This window comes from Natator depressus, chromosome 21, assembly GCF_965152275.1.
Source record: "Natator depressus isolate rNatDep1 chromosome 21, rNatDep2.hap1, whole genome shotgun sequence".
Taxonomy (NCBI): domain Eukaryota; kingdom Metazoa; phylum Chordata; order Testudines; family Cheloniidae; genus Natator; species Natator depressus.
In genome coordinates this window covers 14,350,732-14,373,167 of record NC_134254.1, presented here as the reverse complement: position 1 = coordinate 14,373,167, position 22,436 = coordinate 14,350,732, and the positions used below count along the sequence as shown (strand labels likewise).

The window sequence follows — 22,436 nt, the reverse complement described above, 5'->3', positions numbered from 1 at the left end:
GTCTCTCTAATATCCTGGGACCAGCATGGCTACAACAAAACTGCAAACAGTTATCAATACATTCATTTTGAAGTGATTCTGATGACCAGTGGGCTACAGGCTCTCAGTAGAGACTTCACATGTCACCTTCTAGTGCAATGTTTGGTTAGATAGGCTTGTCTCATAGGTATCAAATGGGTTCTTGTAACAGGCTTTAAAGCCTCATCCTCTAGGCAGGTGATGATACTGCTGGAAAGTGGCTTTTGCTGATTCACTATTGTAGTGGGGAAATTTCCCTACTAGCCATAAGAAAAGTGGGAGTGGCTTTCCATGGGAGGTTTAGAGTGTGGGCTGAGCTCTCCTCAAGGAGGAACCCCGGGTCATCCAAGTCTAAGGAAAAGACTTGGGTTACATTTTGTATTTCATTTTGATTTGAGTTCTTTTCACGTATAATGCCCAACTCCAGGAAGGGGCACAACTTGTGTGGCCTGTGTTTGGAGTATAGTGGGGAAGCCAATTGCCCGCAGCTCTTTTCTGTTTCATTAACAGGAAATACATTGTGGTGTTCTGCCTAAAATTGGTTTGTTTGTTTGTGTTTTTAGGGCTGGATAGCAAATTTTACTAAACCAAGAACAATTCCAAATTCTCTGCTTCCAAGTACTACTGGACTGAGTCCCTATTTCAGCTTGGGCTGTTTGTCAGTTCGGAGGTTTTTTTATAGATTATCAAACATTTATGCTCAGGTAAGAAAATACTGTGGGCAAATCAAGCCAACGCAATGGTTATCTAACAGTTTCCTAGAGCAGACTAGTCTCCTCCTCAGCAACAGTCGTATTAACAGTGCAAAGTGGCTTTCGATATTGTTTGAAATATTATCCTTAAACAGATTAAAGCCTTGCCCTGACTAGGATTTCAAGGTGTGATGTTAGCACGTGTTACCAAACTCCATCTAACGAACACTTGCTAAAACTGTAGCCAAGACAAAGCAATTGTCCTTTAGTACAGGCTTTAAAGTGATTGAGTTGGTGGGAGGAGGAGAAGCCTAGGGTGTAGCTCAACCAGCTAAAATTGAGCTAAAGGTGTCGTCCCAGAGTGACGTCCCAAAGGTTCTCTGTCGACAAGACCTATGGGTGTTTTGGCTGCAGGTCAAGCTAAACAACATCAAGTTTGTCCTCCTTTGCAAATCTTAAATCTTGTGTATGCAAACATGTCAGTTTCCATCAGTGCATAACTCAAAAACAGATGTACAGAATTTGCACAATTTCTTTGAGAAGAAATTACCATTGAGAACAAGCCTGGAAAATGCCACCCTACATGGAGACTGTGTCACAGTCTGCATGGGCGCAGGGGTCCATTTGTGGGAATGAGACTTCACTGTTTCATTAACATAAACCAGGGTTTCCTCATGAACTGTTTAAAAACGGCTACTCTTCTTCAGTGCGTGAATCCGAGCAACTAGAGACCAGTCCGTGCGTGTCTGCTTTAAGGAATCGTAGGGGTTTTATTTTTGCTTCGGGAAGAAATCCTGGTATGAATCTATCCTAGAAGGTCAGGGTGTTGCAGAAAATTATCCCAGCTGGCCAGGGAATATTGAGTTTTAGGGGTTTCCAGCTCACTCTGTTTCGGTGCTGCAAACTTTGTTTCAGACCTTGGCTCCTTGGATTCAAAAGGGAAAGGCTATAAAGCTCGCTGACGTTTTCAGCTGTGCTGTCTGGGCCAGCTCATGTGCTGGTTAACCTCTTGCAGCTCAGCTGCAGTCAAGGGAATTACGATGACTTCCACAAGTTGAGGCTCTGGCACTGTGTCTTTGTTGCAGTCAAAGAACCACTCTCTGCCACCTGTATCACTTCAAGGACAGCTTCTATGGCGAGAATTTTTCTATACTGTGGCATCAGCAACACCAAACTTTACCAGAATGGCGGGGAACCCCATCTGCCTTCAGATCAACTGGTACCAGGATGCAGAGAGACTCTACAAGTGGAGAATGGTAAAGGGCTGAATTCCCATTTGAGGAGAACCGATACATTCATTTCTCTTGTTGGCTGTTTCTAGTGCACCACACTGTATGCCATAGGACTGTGAATAGCATTTTAAATAAAATCAAGCCACTGGGTACAACATACATTTTATAGAGCATCTTTCATGCAAAAGGTATCCCAAAGTACGATAGAGAGTTAAATACTTAAGAAGAGATTGATTTCATCAAGATTTATATTGACCAGAGAATTTAATATAGCCCATCCACCTTCTAGACACCTGAGCACAGGGCTGTAAGCCAGGGCACTCTGAGTCCTATTCCCGCTTGTTCTCCTGATGGTCTGTAATACCCCAATGAGAAAATTCAGAAGGGTTGAAAGAGGAGGAGATCTAACAGTGTCTTCAATATCTGCCTCTAAAAGAGATGGGAATGAAGGACTCTGCTGGCATTCCTGCCCCAGGATCTTGCAGTAATGTTTCACCCGTCATGGCCCCTGGGTATTTTTTATTTCCTGCTGACTCTTCGGAGAGTTTTCCAACCAACCAAATAAAACCCAGGGAGCCTAACCTGTATAAGAGGTACACAATGATAATTATTAATACCTAGCTCTCATACACAAACAAAGAGCCCGCTCCAGGCCCCTCAGTGCAGTGTGTCCATATAACCATCATTAACATTTTTATCATTTGCATATTCTTATGGCCCTGATGACCTACTGCTACAGGTTTAACCTTCACAACCCTGCATCCTATGTTGTCTCCACAAAGTGCTGTCATTCCGATTCGGTAATGCTTGACACCTGTTTAGCACAGGTGTCTATGATGATGCAAGTTGCTAGCCAGGGGAGAATCACAGAGCTGGGGAAAAAAATTTGGACAAATAGTTTATTTGCTGAAACATGCAGTTTTTGGTTGACTCGAAACAAATTTGCTGAATAGTTTGGGCCCAAAAAACTTTGTGGGGAGGAGGAGGCCTGCTCCCTATAACTTCTGGTGCAGTTGTTATGGTATTCCTCTGGGATGTGAGACCCCGGTTCAATTCCCCCCTCTCCCTGACGTGGAGAAGGGATTTGAGCATGGGTCTTCTACGACGCAGGTGAGGGCCCAAGCCACTGGTCTCTCAATCTCTCCTGCTGATGCTGCTCCAGTTTGTGTATATAAATAGTCATTGGAGTAGGTACATGAACTTGGATTTCCCACATCCTAGGTGAGTGCCCTAAGCACTAGGCTTTAAAGCAGCAGTTCTAAACCCATAGCCCAATTAAAGGCTGCCGAGCTGCACAGTGGGGTCCGGGTTCCCGGCTGCCCGGCACGGCGGGGTCCGGGTTGCCTGGCCCGGCGCAGTGGGTTTGCGGGTTGGCAGCCAGTCCTGTGTGGCGGGGGCCCGGGGTTTCCACCCAGCCCCACACAGCGGGTGTCCAGGGTCTGGGGCTGCCGCCCAGCTCCGCAGGGGTCTGGGGTCAGCGTCGGGGCTACCAGCTGGCCCCATAGGGCCGGGGTCTGGGCTGCCACCTGGCTGCCCTGCCATCCGGCCCCACGCGGCGGGATCCAGGGTTGGGGCTGCTGCCCAGCTCCACAAAGCAGGGTCCAGGGTCCCTGCTGCCCGGCCCCCAGCCCAGGGCTCCACTCCTTGCCCCACTCTACTGGAGGGTGGGAGGGGTGCGCTGTGGTTCTCAACCTGCGTCCCAGGTAATACAAAATAGGTTGAGAACCACTGTTCTAAAATCATTCTCATTCTTGCTCCCTAGCCCATTGTGCCAGAATATCCCATACCTCAGTGGCGAAGTCACTCTTAAGTGTGAACAAGGGTTCCAGTTTGGGCCCCTAATGCCTGATCCTCTGACAAAGTGACTGGCCTGTGTGTTTAAAGAAAGGGCAAGAGAGAAGAAGCAATTCCGGGGGTGAAGGAGGGAATGGAGTACTGTGTGTATTGAGCAGGAGGACTGAAATCTTCTGTGTGTTTTAGGCTCAGACAGGGTTTCCATGGATTGATGCTATCATGACTCAGCTTCACCAGGAAGGTTGGATTCACCACCTTGCTCGACATGCTGTTGCCTGCTTCCTGACTCGAGGAGACCTCTGGATCAGCTGGGAAGAGGGCATGAAGGTTCGCAATCTTTTCTTTCATTGTTCATTGGCCTGTTCCTAAAGGTGCTTTGAAGAAGCCCCTGTGAAATGCAAATCTTCTGGAGGATTTGAATTGTCGAGCATAGAATTGTAGAATTGGAAGGACTGGCATTGTAGGACTGGAAGGGACCTCGAAAGGTCCTCTAGTCCAGTCCCCTGCACCCATGGCAATGTTTTATTATATTGTGCACCTGTGGTAAGGTTACATTAGAAGTATTATATTATTTTTAATACAATAGTGTTCAGAAGCCCCAGTTGAGATATGGGCTCTGTTGTGCTAGACGTTGAACAGATAAATGCGTCATAAGAGGCAGTTCCTGCCCTGCAGAGCTAATAATCTAAATAAACCAGACCAAGACTGGGAGGGGAAATAGAAGCACAAAGAGAAGTGATGGGCTGAGCGTCGCACAGCAGACCCGTAGCAAATCCAGGAGTAGAATCCAGGTCTCCTGAATCCTGACTCCAGGTATAAAAAGCCTAATTCCAGCTTACTAGCCACAAGAGAGAAAAACAAATACATATACACAAATCAGCATAGTCTCTACTGATGCCTCCTAACCAGCTCCTAGATCCCCGAGGTGCCTGCAGGTCTTTCCTTCACCATAGCCTGCCCAGGCTGACTTCCTTCTAGTAATATATCCCGATAGTTCCCAGCCTCAGCTGCTCTTAAAGGGGTAGCACCCTATTCCAGTGTCTTTTTACCAGCCTTTGCCCTTTATTTCACAGACCTGCATTCTTTACTTCCTTGCCACATAAATGTTCCCCACCCCCAAGATGTGTTATTTTCTCTCTCTTTAATTTCTCATGAAATACAGGTGTTTGAAGAGATGCTGTTAGATGCAGACTACAGCATCAATGCAGGAAACTGGATGTGGCTGTCAGCCAGCGCTTTCTTCCATCAGTACACACGCATTTTCTGCCCGGTCCGCTTTGGCAAACGCACAGATCCAGAAGGGCAATATATCCGGTAAGAAGACACACAATGTAACAACCCTTTTTTTTTTTTTTTTTTTTTTACTATTCTAGGTACTTATTTGGCCCCTGCTACTGTAGTATCTGAGTACCTTGCAGTCTTAACTGTCATTATCCTGTAGTCCAGTGGGGTAGGGCAGAGCTATTATCCATGTTTTACAGATGGGGCACAGAGTGACTAAGGGACTTGCCCAAGGTCACACAGGAAGCCTGTGGCAGAACGGGATATTGAGCGTGTGTCTCCCAAGTCCCAGGCCAGCGCCCTCACCACTGGGCCATCCTTCTTCTCTAGTGCAATAGTTTATCAATCCCTACCACGCTTTCTGGTCCTGTCCTTGTGCGTTTTAGCAGAAGCCTGCACTGGGACTCAGGAAAGCTGGGTTCTATTCCTGCCTGTGCCACTGACCCGCTGGGTGACCTTGGGCAAGTCACTTTCCCCGCTCTGTGCCTCAGTTTCCCCATCTGTAAAATGGGGATCCCGCTCCTGACCATCTTTGTAATACATTTTGAGAGTTGCTGATGGAAAAACACTGTAGATCATTAGTTTCCCATCATTGCTGATAAAAATATTGAGCAGGTTCATGTTTAAGTAATTGGCAATTTTACAATAGACTTCAGTAAGAACAGGATCAGGCGCTAACTAGATATTTGTGTCTAAGCATGCATTCTCCTTTTTCCCTTGCCACCTCCTGCTGTCTGATTCATTTAGATCTGTCCCAAACTCATACAGTTGAGAGAGACATGCTGAAATACCAACATGGTTGCTTAGCACTCTTGTGTGCCCTGCACTGTAATACTCAAGTATTTGCCTACAGAATTTATATATATATATATATATAGTGTGTGTGTGTATATTTTTTTTTTTTGTAGAAAGTACCTCCCCGTGCTAACGAATTTTCCTTCCAAGTACATCTACGAGCCTTGGACAGCACCCGAAGAGGCCCAGAAGCAGGCAGGATGTATTATAGGTAATTCTGAGGCCGTGTTAAGGATTTTGCTACTGATACGGGTTGTGTGAAATAAGTATTTGCTAGAGATGAAAACGTAACATTTTCAGCAAGCATTTGGCCCTTACATTCTGAAATGGATTAGCCTAACATTTTCGATTGTTTCAGCTCTCCGATAAAGATGACTCGTTATTACAAACTGCAATATGCCTTCAGGGTCTGCTGTGCCTTAATATTGTCTCATGTGCCAAACCTAATGCAGTCCCTCAGGCTGTTGTCTGTCAGATGTACTCACATGGTCCCCATTGCTATAGTATCTGAATGCCTCGCAATGTTCAACGTATCCTCCTCTGCCGCTGTGAGTTACAGTTGTGTTGTCATCCCTGTATTACAGATGGGGAGTTGAGGCCCAGAGAAACAAAGGACTCAGGCTCACCCAGGAGGTCTGCGGTGGAGCTGGGCACTGAATCTACTGCTCCCAAGTCCCAGGCTAACACCCTAACCACTAAGCCATCCTGCCTCTCAATATGCCGCTATACATCACTCTGTGGTGTCTTCACACTGGGATAAAGAGGGATGGGGCTGGAGGGTTGTGGGGATTTGTAATGGTTTTTGCACAGTGAAAACTTGCTGAGATTGTGGCTGCAAACCGGAAAGTCAATGGCAAAACTCCTATTCAATGGAGCCAGGATTTTGCTGTGTCTCTGTATTTGAGGCATGAACCGGGGAGAGGAAGGGTAGCCCGTGGTTAGGGCAGGTGCCTATGACATGGGAGACCTGGGTTTAAGTCCCTGCTCTTCTACAGGTTTCCTCTGTGACCTTAGGGAACTCATTTAGCCTTTCTGTGCGTTCTGTATCTGAACAATGGGGAAAACAGAATTCCCTGCTTCACAGGGGTGTTGTGCAGATTCATACGTTACAGAGTGTGAAGCACTGAGATACTATAGAAACGGGGGCCATATAAGTACCTAAGATAGATACATGACAAGCAAGCCTGCTGTGGTTATGCCAGCAGCATCCTCTCTGAGTGCTTGAGTAAGAAAGCCACAGACAAAAGCATAACTGATTTCTATCACTGAACAGTTCAGCTATGTCAAATTTCAACAAGGAACAGCTGTTACTTGTCCACTCTCTCTCTCTCTGATTTTAAGTGTCCCCTCTCCTATTGATAGACGTGGCTATAATGCCAGGCACAACACTCGGAGCTTTACTAAGCAAGCCACCGGGCCAAAGAGATGGGGGAGGGATAGCTCAGTGGTTTGAGCATTGGCCTGCTAAACCCAGGGTTGTGAGTTCAATCCTTGAGGGGGCCATTTAGGGATCTGGGGCAAAAATTGGGGATTGGTCCTGCTTTGAGCAGGGGGTTGGACTAGATGACCTCCTGAGGTCCCTTCCAACCCTGATATTCTATGATTCTATGAATGCTAAAACTGATGCTGAGAACAAAGAAACTCAGAGGATCAAGCTTCCAAATCTCACTTCTGCCTCAAGGGCCTTTCTTGGTTGCTCCTCCAGCAGAGGGGCCATTCAATACAGCATGAGACCTATGGAGAGATCACGGCTGCAATCTTAATCCCAGTAACGTCCTGCCCAGACATAGTTCTTCCAGGGCCACTAGCATAACCAGCAGCACCAGTGGCCTAGTTGTCTGCAGCCTAAAGTACCAACACCTCCAACATGGACCTGCTGCAAGAGGGAAGGGTTTATCTGCACCCTCTCTCCCATCCCTAGCAGACATGCACTGGAACAGCTGTAATTTGTCCCTCTCTATATATGCGCCTAATAGCAGCATGATATCTTGGCTGGGATTTCAAAGAGTGTAAGGGAATTAGTAGTAATTGCACTGAGGTAGTACCTAGAGACCCAATTATTGATCAGGACCCCAATTCATAGATTCCAAGGCCAGAAGGGACCATTGGGATCATCTAGTCTGACCCCCGGCATAGCACAGGCCAGAGACCTGCCCCCCAAATAGTCCCTAGAGCCGATCTTTCAAAGAAATATCCAATCTTGATTTTAAATTGTGAATGACGGAGAATCCACCACAACCCTTGTTCCAATTGTTAATTACTCTCCCTGTTAAAATGTACGCCTTATTTCCAGTCTGAATTTGTCTAGCTTCAACTTCCAGCCATCGGATTGTGTTAGACCTTTCTCCGCTAGACTGAGGAGTCCATTATTAAATATTTGTTCCCTGTGTAAGTACCTATAGACTGAAATCAAGTCAACCCATACTCTTCTTTTTGTTAAGCTAAATACCTAGATTCCAGAAGCTCAATCACTTATCCTTTAATCTCTCTCATGGCTCTCATGGCTCTTTGTTGACTCTTCTCCAATTTATCAACATCCTTCTTGCAGCATGGGCCCCAGAACTGGACACAATATTCAAGTAGCGGCTGCAACTGTGCCAGTGTGCTAGGCGCTGTACAAAAACAGAAGAAAAAGATGGTCTCTGCCCAAAAGGTGCCCAAATACCAATACTGTTTCCATTAGGCAGGTTTTGCCAGGCTAAAAATTCAAAATATATTTTAAAATAACTATTCTAATTAACTCAACTTCTTGGCTGGTTTCCATCCAGGGAGATCATTCTGTGAAGTGATACTCAGTCTTTGATAGAGCATCAAAAAAGCTACTGCTTGGCAAAAGGCCATCTTGATCAACTTTACTGACTTAACGAGAGCATTCAGTGGTGACCACAGACAGACCCTGTGGAATATTGCTAGAAGCTATGGGATACCAGACAAAGCTGATCCACATAATAAGGAGTTTATATGAAGTCGATTCATGGTAAGATTGGATACAGCCCTGGGTGAGTGGTTCAGTATTGTGACAGGAGTTTAGACAAGAGTGCGTTATCACTACTCCATTTGCAATAGACTGGGTGATGAAACAGGCAACAAAAGGCATTATGGATGGTGTAAGATGGTTAGCAGAGATGAGTGACACAACCTTGACTTTGCCGACGACATTGCTTTACTAAGCATGACGTGGACCAGAATGTTTGCCCTTACATCAGAGTTAGAACAAGAAGCAGCAAAAGTTGGATTGAAAGTAGATGCAGAGAAAACCAAGATTATGAAGGAAGTAAGCTGGACAACAGATGCAAGGCTGTAGGTGGATGGAAAATAAATTGAACAGGTAGAAGAGTTCTGGGGAGCTATCTGGGGAGTGTGCTGACATTTGAAGGTGGCTGTGATACAGATATTCATATGAGCCTAGGAAAAGCAAACACCACTTCTGGAAGAATGAACATCTGGTCAAACAGAGGTTTCTATGCCAAAGTAAAGATTAGATTATACCATGCAGTTGTACTAAGCATGCTGCTGTATGGAGTAGAGAATTGGACAATGACAGTGGCTAACAAAAAGAGATTGGAGGCTGCCCATTACAGATGGCTGAGCATGATATTACACATTTCATAGAAAGACAAAATAACAAATATAAGAGCAAAAGTGTGGACAGAACAGGACATATTAGAAAATACCCTCACAGAAAGAAGGTTCAGGTGGTTAGGACATATGCACCATATGGAAGACGGGAGGCGTACTAAGCAAGCACTGAATTAGGTACCCACGGGAGAAAAAAGCAAAGTAAGCCAAGAAAGAGCTGGCAGAAGACAGTGACGGGGGATACTGAATGTGCTGGCGTCACCGGGGAGGAAGTACCACAACTAGCAAGCAACCATAGTCAGTGGAGGAACTGGACTTCCCGATGCGTCAGAGACACGCGGGGAACTAAGACCTAGGTGTGACGGTTCTTGTGGTGCCCAGGACCGTGAGTCACCTCGTTACACCTCTGCCTCCAACGCAAAGGAGACTTGCTGGAGCTTAACTGGGTGTCGGCTCCCTGACATCACCAGCCTGTTTGCCAGCTAACCACGCTCTTCTGGGCAATGCCAGCCCTGACTTTGCCTTGCAGGTTAACAACCGGTGCCCCCCAGTCTTCAGGCCCCTTTGACATGATCCCCTATAGCGTCTTGCCCCTTATCCACAGAACACTCAGAGAATCACCAGGTCTGCTGTCCCCAAGGGGACAGTGCGCACGCCAGCTTGTGCGATTCAATGCAGGATCAGCACCTGGCTCAATATCACAGCACTGAGATACACTGATAGTGAAAACAAGGATACATGTATTACCAAAGACTCAAGATTCAAGAGATAGTGAGTAAGGATAATGGAAATAAAAAGTTATGTATAAAACAAAATCATCACATGCTTTCTAGAGACTAAACTTACCAGGCTAACCTGTCTAAAAATGTTTACCGCCCCCCCAAAAAACTAACGTCACAGGGGCAGCATTTCAATGGAGGTTAGTTGTGATCCCATTTTCACTAATGCAAACATTCTGCCCATTTACTTCCTAGGTGTAGGATAATGAGGTGTCTTTTTTGTTTCCCAGATAAAGTCCAGTGAAGCCTTGATATGTATCTCAAGATAATCCTCTGCTGTGTTTCTCGACCTGTTAGTTCCTTTCTGAAATTCTTACAATCCTTCATCTGCGTTCAGCTTAAACAGGTAGTGGGAGACCCATTGTGAGTGAGACAATACTTCACGTACATTTCAACAGAGAAACCAGTGAATAAACATCCCTTGTCTGACAGAAAACCTGTTTGTCAACTCTGCCTTAATACAGACTTTAAAACATATTTTCAGTGTGTATGTATATATATATAGACTCCTGATAGATTATCCTTATGTAGTATCCTCATCTTTACCCCGGCTTTCATTTAAGATCTCACACAACATTCATTGGTGAACTAGAATGTACATACTGAGAATCAGGATATTTCTGTAACCCCCCTTGCCACTTGGCATCAGAAGCTCTTGGGTCCCACTAAGGTCTTCTTGTTTCTGGTTATCTTATTATCTCACCCTTGTGCAGAGACTAGCAGAAAACGCAGACTGAAGTGGTGCATACACCCTCGGTACAGGGGGGAATTTAATTCCCAGCTTTCCCGGGCTTACCATTTGGTATTCAGTTGAAAAGTAAAAAATAAAAAGGCCTGAATACTTTAATTTCTGGTGCAAATCCTTTTGAAAAGATAGTGTTTAAATAAATCACATTTGTAGAAATGGCTGCCGATATTTTCTGTCAGGTCAAGATTACCCACTCCCTATGGTAAACCACAAGGAAGCCAGTGACCGTAATCTGCAGCTCATGAAACAGGTCAGAGAAGAACAGTATGGAACAGCACAGCTCACAAGAGGTAAGATAAGCTAAGAGACTGCACATTCAGTGTGATTTGCAATACAAGTACTAGCCGTGGCTGTGAATTAAAGTGTGATTCTCTTTCAGTGTGATTGGAATTGTGCAGATAACTGATCATTAGAGCTCTGCACAGATTAAAAAAAAGTGGATCTGCAGCTGCAATAATTAACTTGTATCAGACCATGATCTGCACTCCACATTTTATACATATCCATATCGGCACCAGCACCCTATCTCACTGTTAGAGCCCTGCGTGGATACAAAAATTTGGATCTGCATCCTATGCACAATCCGCAAAGAGGGTAAACAATACAACCACATCCGCAGATGCAGATATCTGCAGATTTGCAGGGCTCTACTGATGATAAAACGCGCTCTTAGCCACAGTGGTATTGTTCAATCCCAGCTGGTGTTAACTCATCTTAAGAAAGAGTTTTAATAATTATTATTATTATAAGTTACTCTTTCTTTGAAATGCCAGATGTGTACCGGTTGTTTTTAATAATGTGAACATTATAATATGCATATAGTAATATTATGGATTTTACTTCATTTCTCGATTTGTAAGACATTTCAGAGAGATTTGCAAATGGGTTTATAAATCTGCACCTGGCCGTGTACTCTAAACCTACCTTTGTGCTTTCAGTACTCGATTCAGCAAGGTGCACTTAATGCCCTTCCACACCTGCTCAGAAGGACACAATGAATTATAGATTGTCATAGTTCAGGGCAAACTCACCTGTATTCCCACTCTGTGGTCCAGCCAGGTCACCCACTCTTAGGCTTCTGGATCCCCAGCCAATACCTCTCTTGGGCGGAGACACGTGCCGCTCTCCTTCTGACCTGGGTATTTCCAGGCTGCACAGCTCCCAGCCTACAATGTGAATTCCCCAGCAAAGTCAGACTGCCTAAGCAGACCTGCGTTACTTCTCTCCTCAGACTATAAACAGTGTAATTATCCACAGTTAACTTACAGCACAGCTCTTTCTGCTAAAGCATTATAGAGAAAACACATTAAAAACAGTAAAAGAACCCACACCCATGCTAACAAGCTTACCAGAGATCACGCCAACAAGGGCTCTGGCAGGTGATCAGTCCTTCAAACCCCACCAAGGGGTTTTCTGCAGTCACAAGTTAGTAACCATCTTGGCTCAGAACAAGAACCTTCATAAGTAGGTCAAATCCTTCCAACCCTTCCCCAGAAGAACTGGGGCCTCCTTTGGAAAAGATGGTCCTGTCCATTTGCTAGGTCAGAAAACAGCCCCTGAGTCAGTTTAAACTCAGGCTATTTATCCAAAAGTCCTTTCTTTGTCTGCTGGTCTCTAGAAAATCCAGTTTGAACCAGTATGTGCAGCTTCTTGATCAGGTGGTACCTCTCTAGAGGTTTTACAACCTGAGTGAATTTTCCTAATCACCTCCCACTGTTCTGAATTCCTGTCCAGGCTGTGCATACCATCCCCCATGGAATCACATACAATCCCTAGCCCACAATGATACATAAACTTAATATAGTAAGATCTCCCAAAGATATTATAGGAAATTGCTATATCTGTCACACAGGAGATACACATAAAATAATCCTGTATGTATCCACCCATATGCCCCTTACACCGAACTACAATCTCACCAGCCAGTATACTTCATCTGTACAGCCAATATAGATTACATACCACCAGTTACCTACTGTAAATACTAATCTACAAATCTGGTCACCAGTGGACCAAATGATCACCTCTGTATAAAATGTCTTTTAACAATGAGGAATGCGGAGTTCTCATTTCTTCTCTATCCATTGCACATATACACAGTCACACAAATGCACAAAAAAATAGTGCCCAAAGAAATGGGGGGGATAGGGGGAATGGGTTCATTTATGCTGTCATTGAAAGGATTACAACTTTGTGGGAGTGAATGGAAACAGAAGAAAGTTCTGTATGTGCACAGGCATTGAAAGGGTTACATTTGCTGAGGAATGTAAAAACGAAATGGTTAGCTCACAGAAACTGAGTGTTCACAAGAGTTCATCAGAACCATCCAGATTTCCAGAGGTGGTATATTAAGTATCCATTTTGTTTTGGGAAGAACAAAGGAGCATGGTGTACTTTTAATATGGGATTTAGTTAGACTCCTTGGCTTATTACACTCTAAAGAGACCTTGAGTTCATAAAAAATTGTGGACTGAAACATCTGGAGTATGACTGAGCAGATTCCTTCCCAAAGGTCATGGATTTTGGATGATATAGATCGATATAGACATGGATATAGAATGAAAAAGATACAGGGCTCACATTTTACATTTCTTGCATAAATTTATTGTAATCTTGTGAAAAATGCTAGATGATGTCAGAATGAAATGCTTCTGTCAAATATCAGCCTGAGTTTGTTTGAAATCATAACTTACTGGGCTCTTTCTAGAACCCGTGCCTATTCCTGAGTGTGTGTCATATTGATGTCAAGGTCTTATTGTTAGTGGTTAGTGTTAAACCTAATAGAATTGCTAAGTACAACTGCTTTTAAAGACATGTGTTTCAAGGGGCTGCAGTGAAACTAAGGAGCCTTTATTGAAAGATGCTGAACATGAAGACTGTACAGTTATAAAACTCTGTTCAGTGTTTTTGTTTCAGATCATTAAAATATCATATTTATTCTAGGTAGATTAAACTTTTCCCTCCCATGCCAGGTTTATTAGGGAATTAATTTCCTATTTCTGTGGAAATCTATAAACTTCCTTGTTAAATTTATGTTTGGCATATAATTTGTGCCATAGGCCTACTCTTCCCTTAATACAAAGTGAGATTTTACCAAAGTAGAAATTTGTCCCATCTTGCTGAATGGTAAATTAGGAAGTCTGAATTTGTCAATTTGAAGCCAAGAGGTAAAAGAATTTCTCTTAGCTCAGAGATATTCCAGCTGAGCCATCAGAAAGACAGTTTTATCTTAGGTATCTTAAATTGTGGCTCTGGTCTGAAAATTCACTTCAAAAATGGCCTCCTCTTACTCAGCTGATCAGCTTTTTGTGTATATCAGTGCCTCTGCATAGGTTATTCCAAGCTAATGGCTAGAGGGGGCTCGGCAACCGTTTATGCAACCTCAACAAGTGAGAAGGACTGAAAATCTGCCATTTGCCTTCTAGTGTGCCCCCTCAGAGCTGAGCTCTGTGCCCCACAAATATTGGGCATCCCCCAGAAACCTGTCAGACATTGTACTAGATTAGATGTTCCATTGAATTGATCCAGTATGACAGCAGGTGGGATACAGGACTGTATATAGCATTGATCTGATCCAGTGTGGTAAATCACCTTTGAGCTAACCACACGTGAAGATTTTAGCCTAGAGAAAACTTTTGAGAAAGTTATGAAAAAGATGGTTACAGAAAAGCCTTTGACAGAGTCGAGTGGAGTTGCTGTCTTACAACACTAAATATATTAATCTTTTCTCTTCTTTGCTAAAATGGATTAACTCCATATATAACGAATCAAGGAGTCGGAGCAGACATTGTATAGGCATGTCTGAGAGATCTTCTGAAGCCCCTTGTGCCCCACACCATTCAGATTCAAGAAATAGGTGAACATTTTCAATCAAATTAGTCTAATTCCTTCCTGCAACTCAAGCCTCAATTTTTTCTTCCTAATAATTTTTTTCTTAATACTGTAACTATGGGATTTATGTTCATAGATCAGCATGTACCACGCTTAACTAATGAGACTCAGTGTAAGATGTTCAGCTGATGTAAATCTGCATAGCTCCTTTGAAATGGAGCTCCCTTGATTGACGTCTGCTAAGGATCTGACCTAAAATATTTTGAGAAATGCACCTGATGTAAGTAAATGTGGTGCTTGTGCTCCAAATGTGATATATTGGATAAAGAAATCTGAACCACAAAAATTATCTGGGAAACTTCTCTGTGTACTCCTTTCAGTTGAGCTGTACATGGGCATGGAGGTCTGCTTGCGCAGATCCAGGTGCAGGATCAGGGCCTTTAAAGAACAACATTTGCTCAATTTCTTTTAAGGTCTGATAAAAAAAATCATGACTGTAGCATTCATGCAAGGTTCATGCACTTGGCAACATTCAGGGCACACCCGGAGTGTTGTGTAGGAGCAGTGCACACACGGCTCCTCTCAAGGGCATGAACCTTGGAATCTCGCCCAGATGACATGAACCGTGGGAAGCCTCCCAGGACTGGGCTCAAGGCCCGAGAGCAAGGAATGCGGTAGATAGAAATTGGTAAATAAGAATATTATACAAAGCCAGTGTATTCCTTTTATCTGTTGGAGTATGTAAGGCGCGGGGGGAGAGAGAGAAATAAAGGAGAGGGTGGAAAAGCTGATAGGCAGACCAGCCCGTCAGCAGACCAGCCTGCTTGCTTGCTTAAAGCCTTGTCCTGTCTTGTATTTGAACCGCAACACATGACTCTAGAAAGAAATGTATATCAAAGGGAATCAAATGTTTTTGGAGATCTTACACAATAAACCTGAGACTGCACATCGTATGGAGATGTGTAAAGCTGTAAGACAGCTGATAAAGTATAAATAGCTAGTGAATGAACAATTGGAACAGGGAAATAAAAGTTTTTGATCAAAGGTATCTCTCCTGGGTCATCTTTTCTGAAGATGATTCCACACAGAAGTTTCTCCATATTCTTTTTTCTTTGGTAATTGTATGTATCCCATGGTAATGGAAATCTGAAAGGTTCTGTCGGTACCCGAATATATTTGAGAAATTTCACAAAGAACTGGTTTATAGGCTGTGAAACAAGATCTTTTAAAAAGCCCTCTCTCTCCCCTATCCCTCCTGCCATACACACAAACAAAAAAACCCTCTAGAAGTCATTGGCTAAATACAGTGGTGTGAAATAGGTGGCTTCTTTCATATTATTTCACCTGGGCCAAATTCCACATTCCTTGGTCGTGTTAAGTAGTACTTACTCAGAAGACTTGTCCCGTTAAGCTCAGTGGCAGTGAATAGTATTCATTCCAACTAAGGGTGGCAGAGTGGGTTTCAAAGTGAATACAATGAAAGGAGGTGTCTCTTTGATTCCACTGCTGACAAAGTAGGGAGAGAAAGGGCTATGAATGACAGCCTGAAATTACAGCTTCCTTGATTCTGCTGCTTCTCTGGAGAATATGGATGAAAACCCAACTAGTCTGGATTAGCCTGAACTCACAGAAAGTTTTATTATCCACTGTGCCACTCAAGGCCCACGTAAGCCCTTGAAATACAATTTAAGTGATGGGACCAGGTCTTGTGCTGGCCCCTCTGCACAAGGGGAATCCCACCCAGAAATACAGCTACAACAGTATCATTAGATCTAAGTGTCCTCCAGTGATCAGTGTAGATATTCCGTAATCAAATATACAGTGATTGATATTTCTAAAAAAGAAAAGGAGTACTTGTGGCACCTTAGAGACTAAGCATCTACTTATTAATTTGTATGTTCAGACGGAACAAATCATTCCCATTCCTGCGCATTACCATGCCAAGATGAATGCATATTAGCTGTAAGCTCCTCACAGTCAGAATTATACATTCACCAGTTAATCCCCCCACCAACCCTGTGATGTAGGCAAGTATTATTATCCCTATTATACAGATAGAAATGGCTTGTCAGTGTCAGAGCCAGCAGTGAAACTACAGAGTTCCTGGCTTCCAGATCATTCATATTGCCTGCAAAGACGTTTGTACCTGAGCTCTGTGATTTCACCTACGACCAATCATCACTGAACGTCACATCTGATAGAGCCATAGGAATAATAATAATACCTAGTTCTTATATAGCACTTTAAGTAAATTTCAAAGCACTTTGCAAAGGAGAACAGTATCATTATCCCCATTTTACAGATGGGGAAACTGAGGCACAGAGCAGGGGAAGCAGACCTTCCAACAGTCCCAGGTCTTTCCTGCTTTGACCCCCAAAATTCTCCGTCCCAGCTGAAGTGAACATTTCCCCCATTCAAGGCTGCCGGCGGGAATGACAGTTTGCCGTAGGACCCCAAATTAAGTGGCATTGTGACCTGGCACATAGGGTTGCAGCGCCACTCAGGTTTGGTCCAGCTGTCCCTCTGTCTCCATCTACAGAGGGGCAGACAGGCCAAACCTGAGTGGTGCTGTGTCCTGCTTTAGCCACTTGAAATTTGCGGCGGTGTGGGGAAGTGATTTGCCCAAGGTCCCCCTGCAAGTCAGTGGCAAAGCTGGAAATAAAACCCAGATCTCTTGAGTCCCAGTCCAGTGCTCTACCCACAAAGCTGCTTTTGTGCAGTGGTTTTATGCTTTTCCTTTTTCTCCCCCTCCCTAGATGACATGGATGATCCAATGGAAATGGGGCTAAAGCATGAACTCTCTGAAGAAAATCCAAAGAAAGGAAAACGTGCCCGGAATAGAGAACAGACATAGATTCTGTAAGGACTTACCAAGATCTGCAGAATGGCAAAGAGAAGATCCAGACTTTTGTTGGGGGAATCATGTAAATAGTTAGTGATTGTACTGGATGAATGGCTTGTACTACATTTAAGCACAGTTCAGAACATTTAGTGTGCACTGGCACGTTCTACACGGACCAACTAATGCGTAATGCAGTGCACTTTAAAAATCCCACTCCCATCCCAGCGTTTACATTACTGCTCTGTGTAGACCAGCCCTAAAACTGCACTTGGTTGCGTGTGCCAACCCTACCTGTCAGCTCACAGTGCTTGATTCAGCAATGTGTACTAATGTGCAAGTGGAAATGTTAAGCACGCATGCAGTCCCATTGGTTTCAATACGACTACCCGTGTACTTAAAGTTAGACGTGCTAAATACCTTGTGAAACGGGGGCTGCCACCCAGTTTCCTATAACAGCACTATGTGCCATCACAGTAAGTTCCTGCAAAAATATGGGATAGTGATTTTTTTAAAACTGAATGCAAGCAAAAAGTCACTTTAAATTGAAACATCATGTTTGTGACATTTCAAAGAGAAGTAGAGTAGCCCATTGTCTTGTTGGGGGTTTTATTTGGGGAGGAGGTTGGTAGTTTTTTGTTTTAAATAGATTTTTGTTGTTGTTGTTGAATTTTCTGACTTACGCAAAGTGGAGTCCACAGAACAATCCACCATCATGCACGGTGTCCTCCTGTGTCTCTGGGACAGCTCCTTGAGGGACTGGTGGGAAGGGCAACTCCATCAGCAATCTGGCATCTCCAAGTTCCTTCACCCCAAAGAGCCCATGAACCTAGTATGGAAATGGCATGAATCATGACAATCAATGGGCCATGGAGAGAGGTCAGACATTTCTGGTGATAATGCTGGATCATCCAGTGGCCTTTGACAATGCTCATGACAAGACGTTGCTGGCACATCTGCAGGACCTGGCAGGAATGAATAAAATCCCATAGCTACACAGGCCTGAAGGGGATCAGTCCTGTCACCTGTGCTGTACAAAGTCTACATGAAGCTGCTGGGAGAAGAGATGGCATGCGGATGGTATTCAGCTCTATGGTTCTTCATCAGACACAGTAGTTGCCAGGGGACCTGGATGAAAGCCAGTTCTCTAAAGCTTATGTGGGAGAAGATGGAGGTGCTGCTCATTAGCAAGGGAAAGTATTTTTGAGAGGAAGCACTGGTGCAATTTGTTACTGCTCCATCTGCTCAGATGTGGTCAACACCCACAGTCTTGGGGTTTAGACTCCTCACTTCTCCTAGCCGTACAAACTGCATTAGTGTCCAGAAAACCTTTGCCAACTGCAGGTGGAAATGGGAGCTTGGATGTGGATCTTGACTCATCATAGTCAAGGTGTCGTGGGGCGACGACTCACCGGTGCAGCGCCTCCTGTTGGTCGTCCTGGGAATCAGCCCTTCCGGCCAGGAGTGCCCTCTGCAGCCAGTGTCTTGCCTGCCGCTGGCCCCCGTGTCCCTCCAGGACCCCGGTGCCCTCCTCATCCGGGTTCTGCCCCAGCAGTAACCCACAATCCAACTCTTCCCACCCAGGGGATCCCCCAACCCTCTACCCCCACCTTGCCTCAGTGGCCACTGCCAGTCACCATCTAGTCCCCGCTCCCTGGGGCAGACTGCAGTCTATGAACCACTCATCATCGGCAAGGGGGGTTGAACCAGCTGCCTCTGCCTATCTCTGGGCTGCCCCTCTGCAGCCCCAGGACCCTTTCATAGGCCTTTCACTAGGCCTTCAGCCTGGGGCTTTGCTAGGCTGGAGCTCCCCAGCTCCCTCTGCCTTTCCCCAGCACTGCTCCACCCTAGGTACCCTTCTTAGCTTCCCAGGCAGCCAGGTCCTTCTCTCTCTAGGAAGCTAGAGAGAGTGTCTGTCTTCACTTTTGGCCTACAGCCCTCTTATAAGGGCCAGGTGGACGCTGATTAAGGTGGCCACAGAGCTGCTTTCCCAATCAGCCTGCTTTTCCCATTCACAGCCCTCTCCTGGGCTGCTTTAACCCCATCAGGGCAGGAGTGGGGTACTCACCCCACTACACAAGGTGTCAGTCATTACTCACAAGCCCCATATGGTCTGGACCTAAAATCTCACTATCTAAAAGAGCACCTTTCCCTCTCTGACCTAAGTTTATCAAGAGCACTGTAACTAACTGTCTTAAAGGTGACACTTGGGATGGCCAGAGGTAGGACCTTTAGTAGCAGTTCAATACCTCTGAAATTCATTACCACCAGACAAGGTATTGTTATGCCAACAGGTGCTGATCTCATACACATTAAATCATTGACGTACAGATGCTCCCTGGGTTACGCAAGACCCGACTTACGCAAATACGCACTTACGGAAAAAGTTCCATAAACCAGAAATAGGATTTTTGAGTTGTGGAAATTTTTGCGTAACGTATGGGTATATGTTTCCAACTTACGCAAGGCTTTCCGGAACGGAACGATTGCATAAGTCAGGGGGCATCTGTATAGGCACCCAGGATGAAACTCTCCATAGAAAGAGTTAAAATTAACCATCTAGTCATTGTACCCGAGCAGCTAGTAAGGGGATTGTGTGGGTTAAAACACTCTCTTGTGGGCAGTTTAACACTTTCTGAAGTTCCTTTGTATTGTAAAGCAGTTGCACAGAAGGAGGGTTGATGCCCACACTCACCTTTTGAGGCTATGTAGTGCTAGGTGAGCAGGTTTAGACATGGAGGTTCCCAGGTAAAGCCCAGAAGCTGAAGCAGGAGCAAGGAACAATGTATTGAGCACAAAGATTCCAAAAGAAATGGAGACCCGAGACATCTGCTTCCTGGTCACAAAGCAGTGGTGTTTTAGCTGAAGTTTCTGCAGGAGGCAGTTACCCTTGTAGAGTTTGTGACCACTTGTTCAAGGGAACAGGACTTGGGAACAGGTTGTAAATAAACAAAATCCATATCACCAATTTCTTCTCCGGGGGAACCTGACCTAAAAGACCCTGAAATCTGCTACTGCTCGGGAAAAGGCCAACAATAATTAAATGTAAACTTGGCCACACATCCCGCTGTGCAGGCTTCCCACTTATTGGGAGTTATGATATCCTGAGCACATAGCCAACTGATCAGCCTTTCTCTGTTCTCTTGAGTGTGATGTTTGACTGTTCATATTTGGCAATGGTACTGACTGGATTTAAGCTATGCAAAGCGCACTCAGCTACCAAAGTGATGAGTGCCTTAAATACAAAATAATTCACCATATTGTCTGATGTTATGTTTGTTTTATACACAAAGAAAGCCAACCTTGTGCTTTCAGGCTGAATAACATTTATTATAGCCCCTGCTATTTTTTTTCTATGCAGCTTATCTTTGCGAAGGTCTGTGTTTACATTGGGGCCAAAGTTGCCTATATTGGACACTTGCCGTCTTACTTATTGTCTTCTGCAGTTCCTTCCCCAACTGCATCCAAGCTTTTAGGGCCCTTTTACTCTGCTCTGCTCCTTTTACGTGGTGTAAATTGGCCAGAGCAAGAGTGAAGATCTCACTCTTAAATTCTAAACGACATCATGTAATAAAGGGTGACCCAGGAATGTTAATAAGAGATTGTACTGACTCCCTTTAGGTTGACCACAGGTTTGAACCTGGGCCCTTCACTGCTAAAAGCACAAGCATCACTGCTTGAGCTAACAGAATAAATTCACTAGCTGTTAAACAGTAGCAGATTCATAAACCTGTATTTGTGGACTAGCCCCTGGAGGGAGACAAAGGCAGTTTCTTTCCTAGGGTGAGTTACATGCTTCCTCCATCTGGTGAAGCTCATCCTGAGCATATGGGGTCTTCTGGAGTTGAAGCCCTGCATAGGGCAACATTTTTGTAACTAACTGTCACGGAGTCCCTGGGCGATGCTCTGGAACTGCTCCCCATGAAGCCAGTCAGGACTCTGGGGAAGTCTCCTTTCTGTGAGCAGCCTGTCTTCAGGACACAAAGCTCACACAGCTTCCACCTTCCTGGGTCTGACCTCGGAGCATTCAGCATCCTCTGCCCCTCCGTGCGCTTCCCATAGCGAGTCCGCTCAGGCGGGGCTCCTGGGAATGCCAGAGGGTCCTGCACCCCAACTTCGCAGTCAGACGTGACTCTCAGCCAGCCAGTAAAACAGAGGTTTATTAGATGACAGGAACATGGTCTACAACAGAGCTTGTAGGTGCAGAGAACCGGATCCCTCAGCTGGGTCCATTCTGGGGGGCAGTGAACCAGACCACGTCTGCCCTTCACTCCATGTCTCCAGCCAGCCCCAAACTGAAACTCCCTCCAGCCCCTCCTCCTCTGGGCTTTGTCCCTTTCCCGGGCCAGGAGATCACCTGATTCCTTTGTTCCTCCAACCCTTTAGCTCTCACCTCGCAGGGGGGAAGGGCCAGGCCATCAGTTGCCAGGAAACAGGGTGTTGGCCATTCTCTGTGTCCAGACCCCTGCATACACCTGCCCTCTATGGCTCTGCAATGATCATACACTCTTACCCCACCACCTAGATACTTAAGAACTGCATAGGGGAAAATGAGGCACCCTCACATTATTCAGAGGAAACATTAAGAACAGTCCCACTTCATCACACTAACCCTGCTTGGATTGATAATAAGGTTCAAACCCAAGACCTTCAATGGTAGAAACTTCACAGCTTGAGCTAAAGGATGAAGCGTAAAATTTTCAAAAATCACTGAGTGAGTTAGGAGTCTAAGCCCCAGAGACTTTCAATAAAACTTACCCTCCTAAGTACCTAAGTCACTTTTGAAAATAGGACTTAGGAGCCTAGTCACTTAGCCATTTTGAAAATTTTATATGTAATCCATTAGCT

At 44.8% G+C, this 22,436-nt stretch overlaps 1 protein-coding gene across 2 annotated transcripts in view; it reads left to right on the top strand.

Annotated features, from left to right (window-relative positions):
- The window catches only part of LOC141975605 (cryptochrome-1-like), a 33,005-nt gene extending 12,220 nt beyond the window's left edge, over positions 1 to 20,785 (top strand). For both annotated transcript variants that reach the window (XM_074936116.1, XM_074936117.1), the window contains exons 5-11: positions 582 to 722; positions 1,796 to 1,966; positions 3,923 to 4,063; positions 4,899 to 5,050; positions 5,926 to 6,023; positions 11,098 to 11,208; positions 17,506 to 20,785. In XM_074936116.1, the coding sequence (XP_074792217.1) occupies positions 582 to 722; positions 1,796 to 1,966; positions 3,923 to 4,063; positions 4,899 to 5,050; positions 5,926 to 6,023; positions 11,098 to 11,208; positions 17,506 to 17,603 (912 nt within the window). In that variant the 3' untranslated portion in view covers positions 17,604 to 20,785. The remainder of the gene's footprint in view (positions 1 to 581; positions 723 to 1,795; positions 1,967 to 3,922; positions 4,064 to 4,898; positions 5,051 to 5,925; positions 6,024 to 11,097; positions 11,209 to 17,505) is intronic.
- The last annotated feature ends 1,651 nt before the right edge of the window (positions 20,786 to 22,436 follow it).